Source organism: Malus domestica, chromosome 16 (genome assembly GCF_042453785.1).
Source record: "Malus domestica chromosome 16, GDT2T_hap1".
Lineage (NCBI taxonomy): Eukaryota > Viridiplantae > Streptophyta > Magnoliopsida > Rosales > Rosaceae > Malus > Malus domestica.
In genome coordinates, this window is record NC_091676.1 from 20,231,965 (window position 1) to 20,249,434 (window position 17,470).

The following is a 17,470-nucleotide window of genomic DNA, read 5'->3' on the forward strand; positions in this document are numbered from 1 at the left end:
ACAGATAAGGGAAGTGAAAATGATACCTCGAATGGAGACAATGTGCTAATTCATCCTCAGCTAGGGACAAGGAGAAAGAAAGCAAATGGTGGGCACTTGGAAAGATTGAAGAAAGAAACAGACCATCACCTCTACCTCGTGTCTGCCTGCCGTGAAGAAGAAATAAGCAGAGAAGAATGCAGACTGCACAACTAAGGAACTCTAATATTCCTCGCTCAGAATTCCAAACCAGTTCGAGATCAAAGCTGTGGAAAGTCAACAAGATCATCTATCTCCAAAACCAGATTTGCGTTCTTAAACTCTACTCTGTCTAGTTTTTACTTTGCTATACTTGTCATGTTTATTCGTTATTTGTTTGTTTGCTTGTTTTTGTGTGAGTTTATGCTTGAAACATTGAGGACAATGTTTAATTTAAGTGTGGGGGGGGTAACCAAGTTGTTTTGCATAAAATTTGTAAGAGTTTATCACCCATTACTTTTAGTGTCGTTCCTTGCTGTTTTTAAGTGTTTTAAAGCTGTTTTGGAGTGTTTTGACATAAAAATTTGAAAAATTGTTTTGAAAAACCCAAAAGAGTTGTTTTTGTGTGTTTATATGAGTCTTAAGGTACCTTCCAACACAATGATAAGGATTTGGTTTTTAATTACATGACTGTTAAAGAGAGTTATAAACATGGATGAAAATTTGATTTACTCTTTGGTGTATGCTTGGTTGTGGTTATAATTTATGAATTCACATGCAATCATAAAGGAAAAATCAGTTTTTGTAACATGCTTGAAGGAAGGAACTCAAATGAACGCTACAACCTTGTGAGACTTGAGCCTAAACATTTATTTGGAGAGTTAATAATCTGTGCATCATTGTTTTCTAAAGTCGTTGCATGATCTCATTATTCTTTGCTTGGTTGCTACTTAGAAGGCGTTTCATCATTTAGTTCCAAATGCTAGAACTCATGCCTATTTCATTCAAAGCATGCTATTGATTTGCATAACACATATTCAAGATGAAGTTGTGTAGTGACCACCAAAGCCAAATAGCCATGCCCCTATTTCATTATGTGTTTAAGTTTAACCCCGTTGAGCCTTGTTAAACCTATGTTCTTTGTTAATCCACACTATCCTTACCTAGCCTAGTTTTAGGACCATCCATACCCTTGTTCTTGAAGCATAGTAAAGCATGACTTAAAATGAACTCATTTTTTATAAATGTATTGCAGAAAGCAAGTGTGGGGGAAGTGATTCTTGTTTGTGTATGTGTGCCAAAGTCCTTAATAAGGCACGGGTAGAAAAGAAAAAAAAAAGAGTGAAAAGAAAAAAGTTTGTTAAAAAAGGGTCCAAAACATTGAATTCGGCCCTAAGTGTTGCATGAATCTTCCCTTTGTATTTAAAAGTTGATTCTGCATTCTAAAGTGAATTCCAAGTGTCTATTTCATTGCTTTGCTTGCCATCGCTTTAAGAACGTTTGTTATTCCTATCCTTTCTTTATTAGTCATTACCCCCAAGCCCTGTTACAACCCTTGACTTCAATCTTGAGTGTTGTGTATTTCAATTTGTGGAGTTCGAAATTGGTATGAGCATATGGTGTCACTGGTTCTCGCATCCAAGTAGTAGCATTCCATTCATGAGATCATATCTAAACATGCTTAATAACTCCAGAAAATTGCTTTCTTTGTTATAACATATGTGAGTCCTAGTCTTTCGTGTTTACATTAATCTTCTCACATATACTAGTGTAGGGTGTGTAGTCAGAAAATGTGTGTGAAAATAGAGAGTATCTTGTAAGAAATTGAGCAAATTCTCTAAGGCATGTTACTACATTCAAAACATCGTTTTAATTGGTTAATTGTGAACTAGTAAGTGGTGACTGTGATTAAGTATGTGCTCAAGTGTAAAGATGACCAAAATCTGTGGGAATGAAGATTTTTAACATGTCATGTTTCATTAAAAATCCCTAAGGCAAATGTTGGAATGTCTAGTTTGTGTTTTGTTTGTTTTGTTTGTTTTGTTTTGCTCGAGTACTAGCAAAAGCTAAGTGTGGGTGAATTTGATAAGAGCATATTTATGCGACTGAGTTAGCTTGTTCTCATGCATTTATGTTGTTATTTCTTAGTTAATTATGTATTTTAAGCTATTTTCGTGTGTTTGTAGGTCCATATGCCTTATGAAGCAATAAGATGCATTTTGGAGCAGTTTTTGGTTTGGAATGAATAACACATGCATAGAGCAAGGTGGATGGATGAAATTGAAGACTAAAGAAGCTAGGAATGTGTTAAAGAGAAAGAATAATTAATGTAAAACTGACAAAGAGCTCAGCTACAAAGAGGTGTCACTCCACCATTCACCTTTCCATCATTGCCGTGCACCACCATTGCACTCCCTTTGGATTCCTATGCCGTGCATCATCATCCATGTTCCCTCCATTGACTCATTTATTGCATCATTCCACCTCCCTTTCCTTTCTCTACCATGTGCACAATCATTCATGCTTCCTAGCTGCAACACCACTCCATTTTACACCCATGCTTTGCATCATCACTTGACTTTCACCTTTGAATCATTTCAAACACCACTCATTGCACTCAACTGCTACACCATTCCTTGTTCCTTCCATCATTTTAGATTTCATGCATCATTACATTGAATCATTGCATTCAATTGCTACACCATTCCTCGTTCCCTCCATCATTTCAGATTCTTGCATCATTACATTGAATCATTGCACTCAATTGCTACACCATTCCTTGTTCCCTCCATCATTTCAAATTTCATGTATCATTACATTGAATCATTGCACTCAATTACTACACCATTCCTTGTTCCCTCCATCATTTCAGATTTCATGCATCATTGCACTCAATTGCTATACCACTCCATGTTCCCCTCCATTGCCATGCACTTCCTCTGTAAAAGGAAGTGTGTGTAACATAAATTGAGTTCATACTTTGTTAGATCATTCACTCCCATTTCAACACAACCTTCATCCAAACACATACATTCATCTTCACATCCATTCCTCTATACAAACAAACCTTCAAACACTCACCAACACATTGTGCCATAGCAAAAGGAAGGGAAGGAAAGTGCTTGGACGTGCTTGCTGTCCAACTTGGATCGTTGCAGCGTTTAGGTGTTTTCTTTCTTTTGTTTCTAATGTTTAAATTCATTTCCTTTTGTTTTGTTGTAAATATGAGTGGCTAAACCCCTCTTGGTTAGGAGTGATTTCAAAGCCATGATTATGTGTGCAATATAATTTGATAAATTCCAGTTATGAACTCTTGAATCGTGAATGCAATTGGCTTAACTACTTATTTGTATTTGTTAATTAAGGGTCGACACTTAATTGGCATGCATAAATCCGTTGCTAGAATATAAGGAAGTTTCACATAATCGTTACAAACTTATATTCACATGTAGTGAAGGTCGCTTATAAACGATTGCGTTAAGTTCAATTCCTAGCATGAGTGGCATGATGTCATAGTTGCAAGTGCTTTGTCAATGCTTATGATTTTCATTATACGTAATGATCTTTATTATGATGTCATGTAGGGAACTTTAGAAGAATGTTTTGGGTTGTCGAATGATGTCATCCAATCCAATAAAACAAGGAAAATCTGAGAGTTAACTAGTGATGTCACGGTTAATTTGGAGCATTGTCGTTCATAATTCAATGAAGTAGTAACTGGAAATCGAGTTATTTGCATACATGTCATGTGTGGAGAAAAAGCCTCTAGCTATCCCATCCATCTTCTTTTTTCTCAATTTTATTTTACAATATGTCTAGTTTTTCATACTTGTTTGTTTGTTACAACTTCCTCCAAATCAAAACCCCCATTTTAGTTTCTTGTTTCAAAGTGTTTCAAATCTGTTTTAATTTGTGTTTTTAAATGGTTTGATTCAAGTAAAAATCAATTTTTGTCCAAAGTCATTCCTAGTGTCTTGTTTAAGTTTATTTGGTTGTTTTAAGCTGTTTTGAGTATTTTAAGTTTGCTTTGAGTCTTGTGAGTCTTGTTAAGTGTTTTTAAATTTAATTTTCGTCCAAAATCAATTTTTGTCAAAAGAGGGTTAAATTTGTGTGTTAAGATAATTTTCGCATCAATGACGAGAAAGGACTAAGGTTGGGCCATATGATGTCTGCTGCAAACATCTCTTCGACTTGCCTTTCGAGCTCCACCTTTTGGGCATGACCATAATGGTAAGGCCGAACATTAATTGGACATGTGCCCAGAAGTAGGGGAATCCAATGGTCAATATCCTGGTAAGGTAGCAATGATGATGGCGGTTGAAACAGATAATTATATTGATAGAGTACAACCTGGATGAGGGCTGATGGTGGAGACGAAGGACTCGGGGTTGGAGGAAAGTTAGAGATTTGCGAAATGATGCTTGCCGAATTCCCTGATGCTCGTTCGATGGTAGTCGATCATGTGGATGTGGTGGAAGAGCCTACTAATCGGTAATTTGTACCCCTGACAAAGAACTCCATGACCCAAAGTACGAAATTCTAGCCAATGAAGCCTAAAGTTTCGAGCCTTTCCACCCCGAGTACCATGTCGTAGCCGGTGATTGCCAAGATATGGTAATCACTCTGGAACACATAGCCTTAAAGGCACACTGAGACCTGGGGTGCCACCCCTTTGGTGCGAAAATAGTGGCATGTGGCAACCATGACCGCCTTTGTGCGGAAGGTATCAACCTTCAATCCCAAGTGTAAAGCCACCTGAGGGTTGAGAAAACTCTAATCTGCACCCGAATCTTTAAACACTTGAATTGGGGACTGGAGAATTAGCCTTTCCAATCTCATGGCTTGGCCATTTGAGTGCTTTGGTGCAGAAATAGCATGGAGGGCAATAGGCATCTAGGGCTATTCTACCAGAGTTGGGAGTTATGGAACTTGTTTGTCAAAATCTGATTCAAGCACATGGTTGTCATCGTCTGCCAGGAGCAAGAGGATATGGGATTTACGGCACCGGTAGCCTAGGCGATATTGTTCATCACAATTAAAACACAAACCTTATTATTAGCGGGTCCGCATCTCCATTTGTGTTAGGCGTAAGATCGGTTTTGTAGTGGGAGGGTTGGGTGGTATGGGTGGTGATTAGGACGTGGGAGGGAGGGGCGAGGGTGTGGGAGGAGAAAATGGTAAGGATTTAGATGGAATGGCTAAGGAATAGGAAAACCTCGTGCAAGGAACCGACCGCCTACCCTGTTTGTGCTTGTCGATCCGAGTGAGTTCAATGGCCCATGTAAGGGAAGAATGCCCTTGAGCTATGACATCATCTTGGATTTCATCTTTGAGACCCTTTAAGAAAGCCCCCAGTAGTTGGGCTTCAATCCAATTCGAGGTCCGACAAGAAAGTCTGATAAATTAGCCCACGTAAGCCTCAATCGAACCTGTTTAGGTGATATAGGACAAAGCCATATTGAAATTCAAGGCATCAGTTGGCCCAAACCATTGTAGCAACTGGGCCGTGAATGTGGCCCAAGTTGAAAAGGGAAATCGCATCTTGAACCACTGGAGCCAGTGTGCCTCGCCACCATCGAGGTGTAGTCCGACTACTGTTACCTGGCGGCTATCCTCTACCTTATGATACTCCAAGAATTCTTCTGCTATAGCAACCCATCCATAGGGATCATCCCCAAAGAAACGGGGAACCTCGACCTTCAAGTGCTTAGGGCCTGAAAATGTGGGGGAAGAAGGATGGTATAGTTGTGCGGTGTAAGGTTCATGGGTCAAAGAAGGAAATGGGAGGCCAGTCGATGTGGGTGGTGGGTTGTACTGAGAAATGGAGGCTCGGCTTGCCGCCTGAGTAAAGGAAGGGAGGAGAGTGGTTTATGAGAGAGGTCGGGCCCATAGGTAGGCGTGCACCGTGGGGATGGTTAGAGGTGATAGGTTGGGGGGACGAGAGGCCCCAAGTAGGAAAAGGGACAGCGATGTGGAGGGCAGAGAAAAGGGTTGAGCCCAAAGAAATCAGAATGGAGCTGATTGAAATCTGGGAGGTGGGTTGGGGTGGGGGTTGGGTTTTGAGGAAGCAGAGTTCTTCGAGCAAAGTTTGCTGAAATTGATATTGTCGAACCCAATAGATCGACAAATCAGCCAGAGAGTGTTGTATATCTTTTATATGTTGCTGAAGTTCATTATGGCGAAGGTTCATCATCGTCATGGATTCATGAAATTCCTGGATTTGGGTGAACATTTCTTGTTGCTGGAACTCATGGTCAAGCTCTTCCTTGGTCATGTCGGCCATGGTGACTGATGCTTTGCTTTTGCCTATAAATGCACACTTGGGCTCTGGATACCAAATGGTAAGTTCTTGCCATCCCAAAGGGGCAAGAAAGACAGAGAAAAGGAAATTTGCAAAAGCAAAGATAAAGTTCAATTTTGATTCATACTCCAAAAGGGAATTACATGGGAATTGTATATAGCCCACACATTCACTACAGACAAACGACTTGGTAGCCCTAGTGGTGAGTCACCATTTAACTATTGCCCCATTACAAGATATGTAAAAGTAATTGAGTCATGGTAAAATCTTAACAAAGTGAAAGTGTGAGACTAACCTATTGCTATCGAGACTCGAAACTGCAAAAGAAGCTGACGGCAAGATAACTAATGGTGAGGTGTGAGAGATTGATAGTGAGAAAGGTAGCAGGTCATCGCTGGGAATAAGAGATAGAGAGTTTGAGAAAGTGATTGAACTTTGAACACCAAGAGAGATAGGAGGCTTGCGATTGTGAAGTCGAATTGGGAAATAAGAAAGACGAGAGACACGAGAGAAATACGGGGGGCCTTAGGGTTAGGGTTACAATTGGGGTAAAGCACTAAAACGTTGCCGTTTAGAATAAAAATTATTAATTAATAAAATAATTTCAATTCGGTTTTCGAACCCCAAAAACCAAAACCGACCCAACCAGATTTGGTTTGGTTCCGTTTTTTTTTCGGTTCTGTTTTTTCGGCCTCGATTCGATTTTTGGTTCGGGTTTTTTTGGTTTTCTGTTTTTCCAACCCACCCTTAGTAACATCTGGTACTTCATCTTCAAGAATTGAAATTGATGATTACAAAGTCTGGAAAATGCATGATCATGCCTTGATGTTGTTGCTTACTGCAACACTTTCTTTATCCGTTATTTCCTATGTGATTGGTAGCAAGAGTTCTTAAGAGATTTGGGTTCATCTTCAAAACCAATTTTTCTTACCAAGTACAAAAACCAGTAAAATCAAATTACAGACTGATCTTTACAACATTAAGAAAGGATCACATTCATCAATATCTTTGAAGAATTAAAGAAGCAAGGGGATAGACTTTCTATTCTTGGTGTCACATTTGCTGATGAAGACTTTGTGATCATTGTGTTGAATGGACTTCCTCCAAAATACAACACATTTAAATGTGTAATCAAAGGGTGTGAGAGTATTGTTTCACTCAACGACTTTCGTGCACAATTACTCCCTGAGGAAGCCATTGTGGAATGTGCTCTTGTGAAACCCCTTATGTCTGCTGTGGTAACTAAATTTGGTGAATGTGAGACAAACTGTTCTTTCTTTCCTCTCTTTAGCTATTAATTTCATGCTGGTTTCAATGGTTGTTATCATGCTCAATCCAATTTTAGTTCATGCCAGTCAAGCTATGGTAGTAATGTTGATAGTTATAATGGAATTATTGGCTCGCCTCCATCTCCATATCCTAGTTCTTTGACACCTGAAATGACTACATGTCAATTTTGTTTACATAAGGATCATCTTCCTGCCCATTGTTCTGCACAAACTACCAACTCATCTATTACCCGAGATCTAAACTTGCAGGATCAACTTCGAGTTTCTAATTCAATGGAGTCAATTGAGAAGGACTCTATTATGGTCAATTCTTTGACTCTATTGCGGTCAATTGTTTCTCCCATTACCTTGACTCTATTATGGTCAGTTCTTTGACTCCATTATGTTTCACTAATTTTTTTATTAGGTTTGATGAATATATCCACATATATATGTGTATATATGTATATATACACAATATATTGGAGAATATAATTTCTCTAATATTTTTTTAATCCCATAAATTTGAATTTTATTTAAAATCTCATTAATTAAATAACTACAAATTTTATTTTTAATTAAAAAAATATAATAACCTACTTTGAAATACATTATTACATTAATGTTAATGACCTTAATCAAAAATTGAAAACCACAAAGGTTTTAGTCAAAGAACATTGGTAGTTAGGGACCACATCCGAAGTCTCCCTTAAGTTTAAGTTTGTGACCACAAATTTAAGGAGGATTAAGTTTACTAACACGTGTCAATATGATTAGAGGCCACATAGATGTCACATGCAAAATGAGTGCAGAAGACTTGAACTCATACTGATATACATGTTAATTTGTCTTTTGGATTTCCAAAAGAGCAACTCAACCAAAAAACATAACTAATTTGTATGATTTTTGCAGATACCACTTTAACGCAGTAGTGGAAAGCAATCATGCTAATGCCTTATTCAGATTTGATCCACATCGATTATCATTCCCTCTAACAACTTACTATTTAACCCATTAACGCTATCACTTACTTTAAAAAAAAATTATGTTATTTTATTCCCACCAATTATTGCGAAAAGATTATTTTACTAGCACCAAGTGTCAAAATACAGCAGAATAATTGTTCGAGTTTTGGCCAAGACAAGGTTGTTATTTGGCAATATCGACAAGTTATTATAGTTTAAACATAAAAATTAGAAATAAAAACAAAAATAAAAAAGCAATAGTTTATTATTCTTTATTGGTGTTACTGTTGAGAATGAATCTCACACGTGAAAATTGATAGACATTGCATGTGCTTATAAATAATTACGCAACTCCTCATATTGCCAAAAGATTTTTTGGTGGAACCTCAACTTTGTTCATGGTATCAGAACAAGGTTGTCCCACATGTGATACCCAACAGCTACATATTCCCCATATCACGCGATTGGTGTTGTCCAATTGTTAGACTTAAAAATTAACCACACGTGAGGCGTGTTGAGAGTGAATCCGATATTGGAAAGAGGAGGGACCTTGTATATACTTATAAGTAATTGGGCTACTTCCCACATTGCCAATTGGTTTTATGGTTGAACCTCAAATCTTTTTTTTTTTTAATACATACATACATATATATTTATTAAGGAGAGCTTGAGAGTTAGAAACTAATACAATAATTTACAAAAAATGAAGTTTTGAACCCAAAACCTATATGTAAAAACCAAACACTCTATGAGCTAAAATATTTGACACGTGCAAAATTTTACTTTTCACTGATAGTCCATCATAGAAGGCCAAATTTCTGAACAATTTTAATTAGCTACTAATGAGTATATTTTATGTTATATATTTAACCTTATTCTTAGTATATTTTGGTTATTATTTTGGAAGAATTTTAATACTTTGAATTGTATTTTCAATATAGGACTTTCAACTTCATCTGGAGCAAGGCGTGATCAAATGGATGAATTTGGAGTAATTCTAGTTGGAGGATGTTCATGAGTCACTTAGCTTGATTGTGTCAAAATTTGGAATTTTTTACCAAGCAATGATTTTCTGGCAATAGAATAAAGGAGCAATGCGTGGTGTTGGAAAAGTGACGTTTTGGGCTTGAATTGCATTTTTGGAACCCAAGATGACCTCTGATGGGTTCGTGGCCTTCTGTAGATGCGTTCAAAACATTCCGATCTTTAAAATGAGTTATTATGGGCTGGATTTGGAGGATATTTGAGGCTCAAACGTGGCTAGATAGTTCCTTTGCAGATTCTCATAACTTAATTAAGACTTTATTTTCTAAGATATTTTATTATTATTTAGTTTCCTAGTTGAGAAAAAGGACTACGTTTTAGGGATTATGCGATGGCATAGCAGTGGATATAAGGCTTTGCCAGTCTTAGTTTTTTTAAAATGGTTCTTTGATGCGACTTTGAAGACAGAAATTGGTTAGGGTTCTTGAAGAATTTCAAATTTTTATTTTAAAGTGTTGTCATTCTGATTCATTCTAATAATATTTTCTATGAATTTAATTATGAATATGCGTAGCTAATTCGTTTGCTAGGGTGAAGCCTTGATGACACACCCCGTCCCGAAGGAGGGCATGCTGGCCGTCACGTGAGAGTGACATAACCATTTACACAGTTCGGAAGCTTTAAAAATACAATTATTAAGATGAAACACCCGATGGTGAGTCCTACTTTTGTGAATTTTGTCAGAACACCGTTGGATTCCTCGTGGCCACCAAAGCTCTGCTATCTAGAACCTGGAGGGGCGCAAAACAAAATTAAGTGGGTCAGTAAAACAAAGTTTTTCGAAAACATTTCATTTAAAACATTTCTAACCCCTTGCCCTAAAACCTGTATACTTTCCCAGAAAAAAAAAATTATATAAACATATATATATCATCAAAAGCTCAAATCACAATCCTTCAACGCTTTTCAGAAAGAATATGCCATGCCATATGCCAAAATATAATATGAATGCATCAATATAAATCAGGTGAAATAATAAATCAACCGGAGACCCTATAGTGGTCCTGTACGGCTGATTCTATAGCTCAATATCTCATCCAGCCGGAGTCACCAACTGTGACCTGTATGGCCGTTCTGGAGTCACCAACTGTGACCTGTACGGCACTACACTGCACATAAGTCGGAACTACCTATAGTAGTCTGTACGACTAAGATGGTGAAATAATACGCTCTAGTGCTTCTCTCATCAATCATCTGTGCACATAATCTAAAGTCACCTACCAGTCGGAACCCCTCTAATGGTCTGTACGACTGGCATGTCGGAACCACCTCTAGTGGTCTGTACGACTAGCATCTACTTGGATCCAAGGTGAGCATGTGATGCAGGGTGAATAACATAAGCACTAACACCGGGGGTGCAGGTTGTGAGCTTTCAACACAATTCACATCATCAATAAATCACATGAACAACATAAACCTCACCCGATACTCACCTGTGCGTTCACAGCACCATTTCACATATATGCATCATATACCAAATCATATAATTCATAATATGCATGCATGGCATTTTAAAACGTACTTTCATTTAAATTCAATTTCTGGGAAAAATATCAATAGTATATAGGTATAAACAGAAATACTACCCACTCACCTGGAGTTCGCCCAACAACTCCCTAGCACCACACATCAAGGCGTCATGACGATCGGCGCCTAGCACAATAATCAAATCCAACCTCAGAAATCATATCGATAGAATATATAACTTATATAAAACACGTCACTACGTAGTTCGATCCGGAAGATCTGCAACTCAAATTTCAAATCCATAACTTCCAGATGTCCACAATATACCTCTAGGACAACATCCTAAAATTTCATTACCATCCAACGGTCGGATCTCCATCAATTTCCAAAACCAAGTGATGGTTAACATTCTATTTTATGAACTTACAACTCCAATTCCGAAAGATCCGTAAATCGGATTCCCGATCCATAAGTTCCTATAATCCTCAAATATTACGTATTACAACGTATCAAAGTTTGGTGACGATCCGACGGTTGGATCGTTGATTCACCTTTTGGGCCTAACCACGAATCGTAACGAACTTAGGTTCAATTACTCAATTTACATCCATCAATTATCAAAACTGAACCTAGAACCTTAAACACATGCTAAGAATGACATTGGCGGGCCATTAGCCACGCGCCGCCACGGGTGGCAGTCGGCCGCCCCGGCTCGCTGGTAAATCCAACTATTTCCAAAAATTCTTAAAAAATACAGAATTGAAGATCGCAATGAGTAGAGTAAACTTTATACCTGAGGCCAAGGCTAATTTGGCCTGGAAGAGCTCCAATTTCACCAAAATCTGTGCGGAACCCTAGAAATGGGTGTTTTCAATTCGACCTCCAAAACCACTCCGATGCTCCAACTAATGCTTGGGCTTTGTTCCAGGTCCTAAGGGAATGCTAATGGTGTTAGTAATTGAAATAAATTGCTTCGTAATTGGGCGAATGTTGAACAAGAAAGTCGCGGCACCCGTGTGGGTGTTCTTCGTGAAATCACCATGAAATTTCATGATTTTTTGGGTGAAACATGAAGAGGGAAGGCCTAGGTGTTGATTGGAAGTGGTACCTTGATCCAATTTGTGAGAATTCCGATGAAAATCGTCGGAATTTGGGTGTGGGTGTCGCGGGTCGAAACGGGTCGCAGGTGAAGACCCACTTTTCTTCCTTCTCTCCTCCGCTTCTCGCCCTCTCTCCTTTCCTCCTTTCTCTGTTCCGATTGGCCATCCTCTCCTTCTCTCTTCTCCTGATTCGTCCCCTCCCTCTTTCAGATTGGGCAGTTTTGCCCAATCCCATTTTTTTTTCCTTTCTTCTTTCCTCCCGACTGCCCAATCCTCATTCTTCTTCTTCTTCTTCTTATGCGCACACACACACAAACAATCTTCTCTCATCTCAGCCACCCATTTAATTCTTTATTAAATCTGGACCATCCAAATTTTAATAATAAAATTTATAAAATGCCCAAACTTCAAACTTTAAAATCTTTTTCGTTATAACTCCAAATAACGAACCGTCAGCGCCCACACGTCCGTAGCGACGAGTACTACGAGGATATGTCAAGGAAACAAATCTTAGATGGCACGACACAATGATTAGCCTCTAATAATGTGCGTACCTCAACAGGCATTTTTGTAAAATCCTTTATTAAAACTTTAAAAATTCATAAAATTAGGGACGGGCTGTCACACTTGAGCTTTAGCATGAATATGTAATTTTTATTTAATTTCTTATGGTTGATTGCTTGCACGCTTTGAATTATTGATCATAGTTTTGAACTCTCTAATTGTCTTAATGGTTGATCACCATGAGGATCTTTAGAAAAGTAAATTGATGCAATTTTGGTCGGAAGGTTCCTTGAAATTGATGCTGGCTTCTTATGGTTAATAATTGTAATTTTACTTAAAATGAACATCGTCTCTTAAGGGTTGCATGATTTTTCAAAGGGTTTTCATAAAACATAATGAGTCTCTCAAGTTCATATTTGATCTGAACGTCCGGACGGATTGCATGTTTGATATACGTTCAATGTTGAAGGTTCCAAGAGTAGAGTACATATTACAAAAACCTAACCTTCAAAATGTCATGTGTAGATCATAAATAATTGGTAAAAATTCATAGGATTGCTAGGTGATGGTGGAACCCTAATGCTTTTATAAATTGGTATTTAAAACTCTTTTCTTTTATTGTATTAATTTTGGGTGAATTTGCTACTTGTTTTTAATTAAAATTCGTTTTTCATATTACCCAAATTCAAAAACTTCTTTCTCAATTTTTAGTTTTAAGTAGTTAATTAGGAATTGTTTTTACATAAACTATTAAAATAGTCCTTCATATACTATTAAAATAGTCCTTTATTAAAATAGTCCTTCATATACTATTAAAATAGTCTTTGTGGAGAACAACCTTACATGAGTATCTATACTACAATATCTTTGTACTCTTGCAAGTATTTTGTGTGATTTTAGCTACACCGATTGAGAATGAAATAAATTGAAAAGAGTGCATGGTTCATATATAAATATTTATATAATCAGAGCACAGATGACACTGGATCCTTTACATGAGAAGAGCATACAACTCCATATCTCTGAACTAATCCTCAACTGCTAGGTAGCCGAGCGCTAAATACCACGATGGTACCAAGTAGTACAAATAGTGGCATGCATGCAACTACGTACGTACGTAATAGTTGTAACAGATGATCACTCTTATTCTACATAATAATATATGGAACCGAGCCAGCAAGCTAGTCATCCATGCATGCATGCATCATCAGTTGGGAAATGGAGGCTTGTGTGGTGGTTTTTGAGGTGGCTTGACAGGGCGAGTTGGGGGCTTCTTCCCAGTACCAGTTGGGGGTTTTAGTTTCCGAGGTGGCTTGTGATCTGAGTCTCTTCCCTCCTCCACCACATTCTCTTCAAGATGACGATCATGATGAGGAGGCTCATCTCCCTTACCCTTCGGTGGCTTATCTCCCTTACCCTTTGGAGGCTGCTCAACTGGCTTTGGTTTTGGGTCGTGTTCAGGGAATGGCTTGTGATCTCCATCGTCATTACGTTCAAGTGGGGTTGGTGGCTTCCCTTTTGGAGGTGGCTTTGGCTTCTTTCCCTTAGGAGGCAATTTCCCATCCAATGACTCTGCCTCTAATAAACGACGTCCGGTGTTTTGTTCATTGTGAGGTGGCTTGTGCTCCGGTGGTGGCTTCTTACCCTTGGGAGGTTCATCATGACCTGGGGTTCCCTTGTTCTTCGGTGGTGGCTTTTCTCCTTTTTGGGATTCCTGATCACCTGGGTGTCCTGGTTTGTGCTCGGGTGGTGGCTTCTCTCCTTTCTTCGGTGGCTCGTCACCTGGGTGTCCGATACCTGGGGTATGTCCTGGTGGTCCTCTCTTCGGTGGCTCATCACCTGGCTGTCCTGGTTTGTGCTCTGGTGGCGGCTTCTCAAACCCTGGATCCTCAGTGTGCTCTTGGGGTGGCTTTTGTCCCTTCGGGGGCTCATTGTGCCCTTGTGGTGGCTTTTGTCCCTTTGGAGGCTGATTGTGCTCTTGAGGTGGCTTTTGTCCCTCGGGAATTCTGCCTTCCACCTCTAGCAAGTGGTGTTCATTGTGCGGTGGCTTGTGCTTGGGTGGAGGCTTCTCTCCTTTGCCCTTGAGGGGCTCGTTATGTTGGGTTGGGGGCTTCTTCTCTGGGAATGGGAAAGGCTCTTCCTTGTTAAGTGGGGTTGGAGTCTTGTGATTTGGTGGGTTGTGGGAAGGAGGCTTTTGAATTGGGGGTTTCAGGGCAAGAGAAGGAGTTGAAGTGGTGAAAACCACCACTCCGACAAGAAAAACTAGCAAGTAATTGGGAGACATCTTTAGACTCTTATGTTCTAGGATGGTTCGAAACTAGTAGAAGTGAGTGGCTTTTTATAGTGATGGGGCAGCACTGTGGTCATGGCACATGTCACCATGCACTTGGATTTTTTTTTAATGAAATGTGTGGACTCGTTGAATTTTGTATGGTTTGGTTTTTATTATGTTTGTACAATTTTATATATGAGGAGGGGTCCATTTAGGGTCCTATTTGAGTTGAAATGTTTGACAACTTTTACGTTCAAACCAGGCAGGGGACCTGTAGGAAAGCTAAATTACACGACTTAGCGTTCACAACCCACATGGAGTCAGTGACCTGGTACTCTAGCATCACTGATCGATATTATATTAGAGTTTTAACTTCAGAAAGAACAAGACAAATGGAAAATATAGCAACTTGCTTTTGAACGTTTTTCTTTTAAAAGTTGGAGAGATTTTTACCATCACACAGGATGGTACACCACGTGTCGTTATATAAACGGTGAGCTAAGTGTGTTAAAAAGTTAATAACTTTAAAAAAAAATATTCCACCACTTACATAAAACCACATAATATATCATTCGTGTTCTTGTCACATCTAAAAATTTCTCTACAAGTTGGAGAAAACAATGTTACTTTCTTTTCGAAATAAGTTCGAACTAAATGGCCATCTATATTCCTGCATATAGCCGACTGTATATGCACAAATACTTTTCAAGTTTTCTCTTCCATAAACTAGAAATATTGACTCAAATATTTTACGTTAATGCTATAAAAATTTTGAGCTAATGATTTAGTAAAACAAACAATCCTTTGTAAAGTTATTCACATACAAATTATATATTAGTCCATCGAATTGCAGTATATATCTCGAATATAAAAGAGATTCACTTCAGCAAATTTAGAGACTTATACCATGTTAACAGACTATAGCGTAGACCAAATTGTTGTAAGAAATGGTACTCTTTCTTTTTGTTCTATTCCAACGATATATATGATTTTACTTAATCTAAATGACAGAGAGGTGGACTCGAGTGTGAACATATTCTTCCATTTTCAAGTCGAAGCTCATTATTGATTGGATGATAATTAGTGCCGCCTTCAATGGTTTAAAGACACGGTTTATCAAGCTGTGACAAGATTGAGTGTGGCTTTTGGTTCTTTTTCACGTAGTGATTCATGATGCTGTCTTATTATATGCTATCCAACATTTAGCGGCTCCCATAATCACTTTAAGGAAATAAATTATGGAAACTAAATTCACTTTTGGAAAAAGCTAGCATGATAAATTAATTGGATAAAATCATCAGTCCACAGATTTTGCTTGTTTCTACGAAGATCTTCTGTATTCGGTGGAAAGATGGACGATATTTTACCGACTATATATTTTATTTGTTTTAAGTTTTCTTGTTAATTACTACTAATCCCTATATCAGCGAGCCCGCAATGGTCTTTCTCCTTTTCGCACTTAGGATGACGACCTGTATTTAATGTTGATATAAACGACACTAAATCGTAAGTTGTTTTGGTGCATAGTTTATGTTGCTAGAAAGCAGCTATCTAGTTAAAGCAGAGGCTGGCATGATTTCACGTAAACGACATTAATCACTTTCAAGAACCGGTGTCAAGATTATAAGAGTTGAGTGTATCTGTGGTACTTAAGTGTTTTACAAGTTTTGTCAAGAGCATTGAAATCTTTTCCTTTCTGTTATGTGAATTGCAAATGATTGAAGAGAGAAAATCTTAGTACCCATTTAAATGGAGGAATTCCAAATCTATGGATTTTTTGATAAAATTATAAGATTAATTAAATTGGTTGTTTCAACTATTACAATCATTATATGCGACTATTTGAACAAGTGAAGGAAGAAAACAAGTGAGTTTTAAATAATTCTTTGCATATTGTTATTTCAAATTCATTTAAACGTACTACTTTGTGTATAGATGTAATCTTATTTGTCAATTCCAAAACGTTTCTTTTAACTTCTTCCATGCAAAGAGAGAGCATTTTGATACTCCTCTTCCATTCTTAAAGGGTTTCCACAACTCGAAGCCTCTGGGCCAGTCAAAAAATGCAGAGAAGTTAAAAGTCAAATGGTACATGTATCTTCCGTGATATAGATGCAACATGAACGAATTTTCCTTTTGTTTGTTTTCGGGTTTATATGGGTGCGTTTGCATGTGCATGCATATATATGTTGTCGGTGTAGTGACATTGTGTGAAAACATGAAAGCAGTTGTATGAGTCATGTGGCTGCTTTTGCTATAGGATCTGAAGAAAATTCTCAGAGTCACCTCGCCATGTAAGGTTACTAATTTATTTATGCTATAACATTTATGTCCTTATTCAAAATTATATTCTCTAGGTCCCTAATATTCATCAATTATGTTATTCATGTAGATGGTTTAGTAGCACATTGGGATAGTGTCACACTAGGGTTTCGTAGCACATTGGGATAGTGTCACACTCTGGTTTAGTAGCACATTGGGATAGTGTCACACTATGGTTTAGTAGCACAATGTTATTCACATAGATGGTTTAGTAGCACAATGGGATAGTGCCACACCACAAAGTTCATGATGAAGAGATTTTTTATTTG

At 38.1% G+C, this 17,470-nt stretch overlaps 1 protein-coding gene and 1 long non-coding RNA gene across 2 annotated transcripts; both read right to left on the reverse strand.

The window, feature by feature from the left end:
• Nucleotides 1-10,085: 10,085 nt before the first annotated feature.
• On the reverse strand, nt 10,086-12,303 carry LOC139192645 (uncharacterized). Its single transcript, XR_011576877.1, has 4 exons — nt 12,112-12,303; nt 11,797-11,934; nt 11,131-11,189; nt 10,086-10,267 (listed from the first exon to the last, which is right to left on the reverse strand). It is a non-coding gene; the product is annotated as an uncharacterized lncRNA (long non-coding RNA).
• Nucleotides 12,304-13,814: 1,511 nt separating this feature from the next.
• Nucleotides 13,815-14,891, reverse strand: LOC103404052 (early nodulin-75-like). The gene has a single exon (XM_008342906.3). It carries the CDS (start codon nt 14,889-14,891, stop codon nt 13,815-13,817), a length of 1,077 nt encoding a protein of 358 aa, XP_008341128.3.
• Between the last annotated feature and the right edge of the window lie 2,579 nt (nt 14,892-17,470).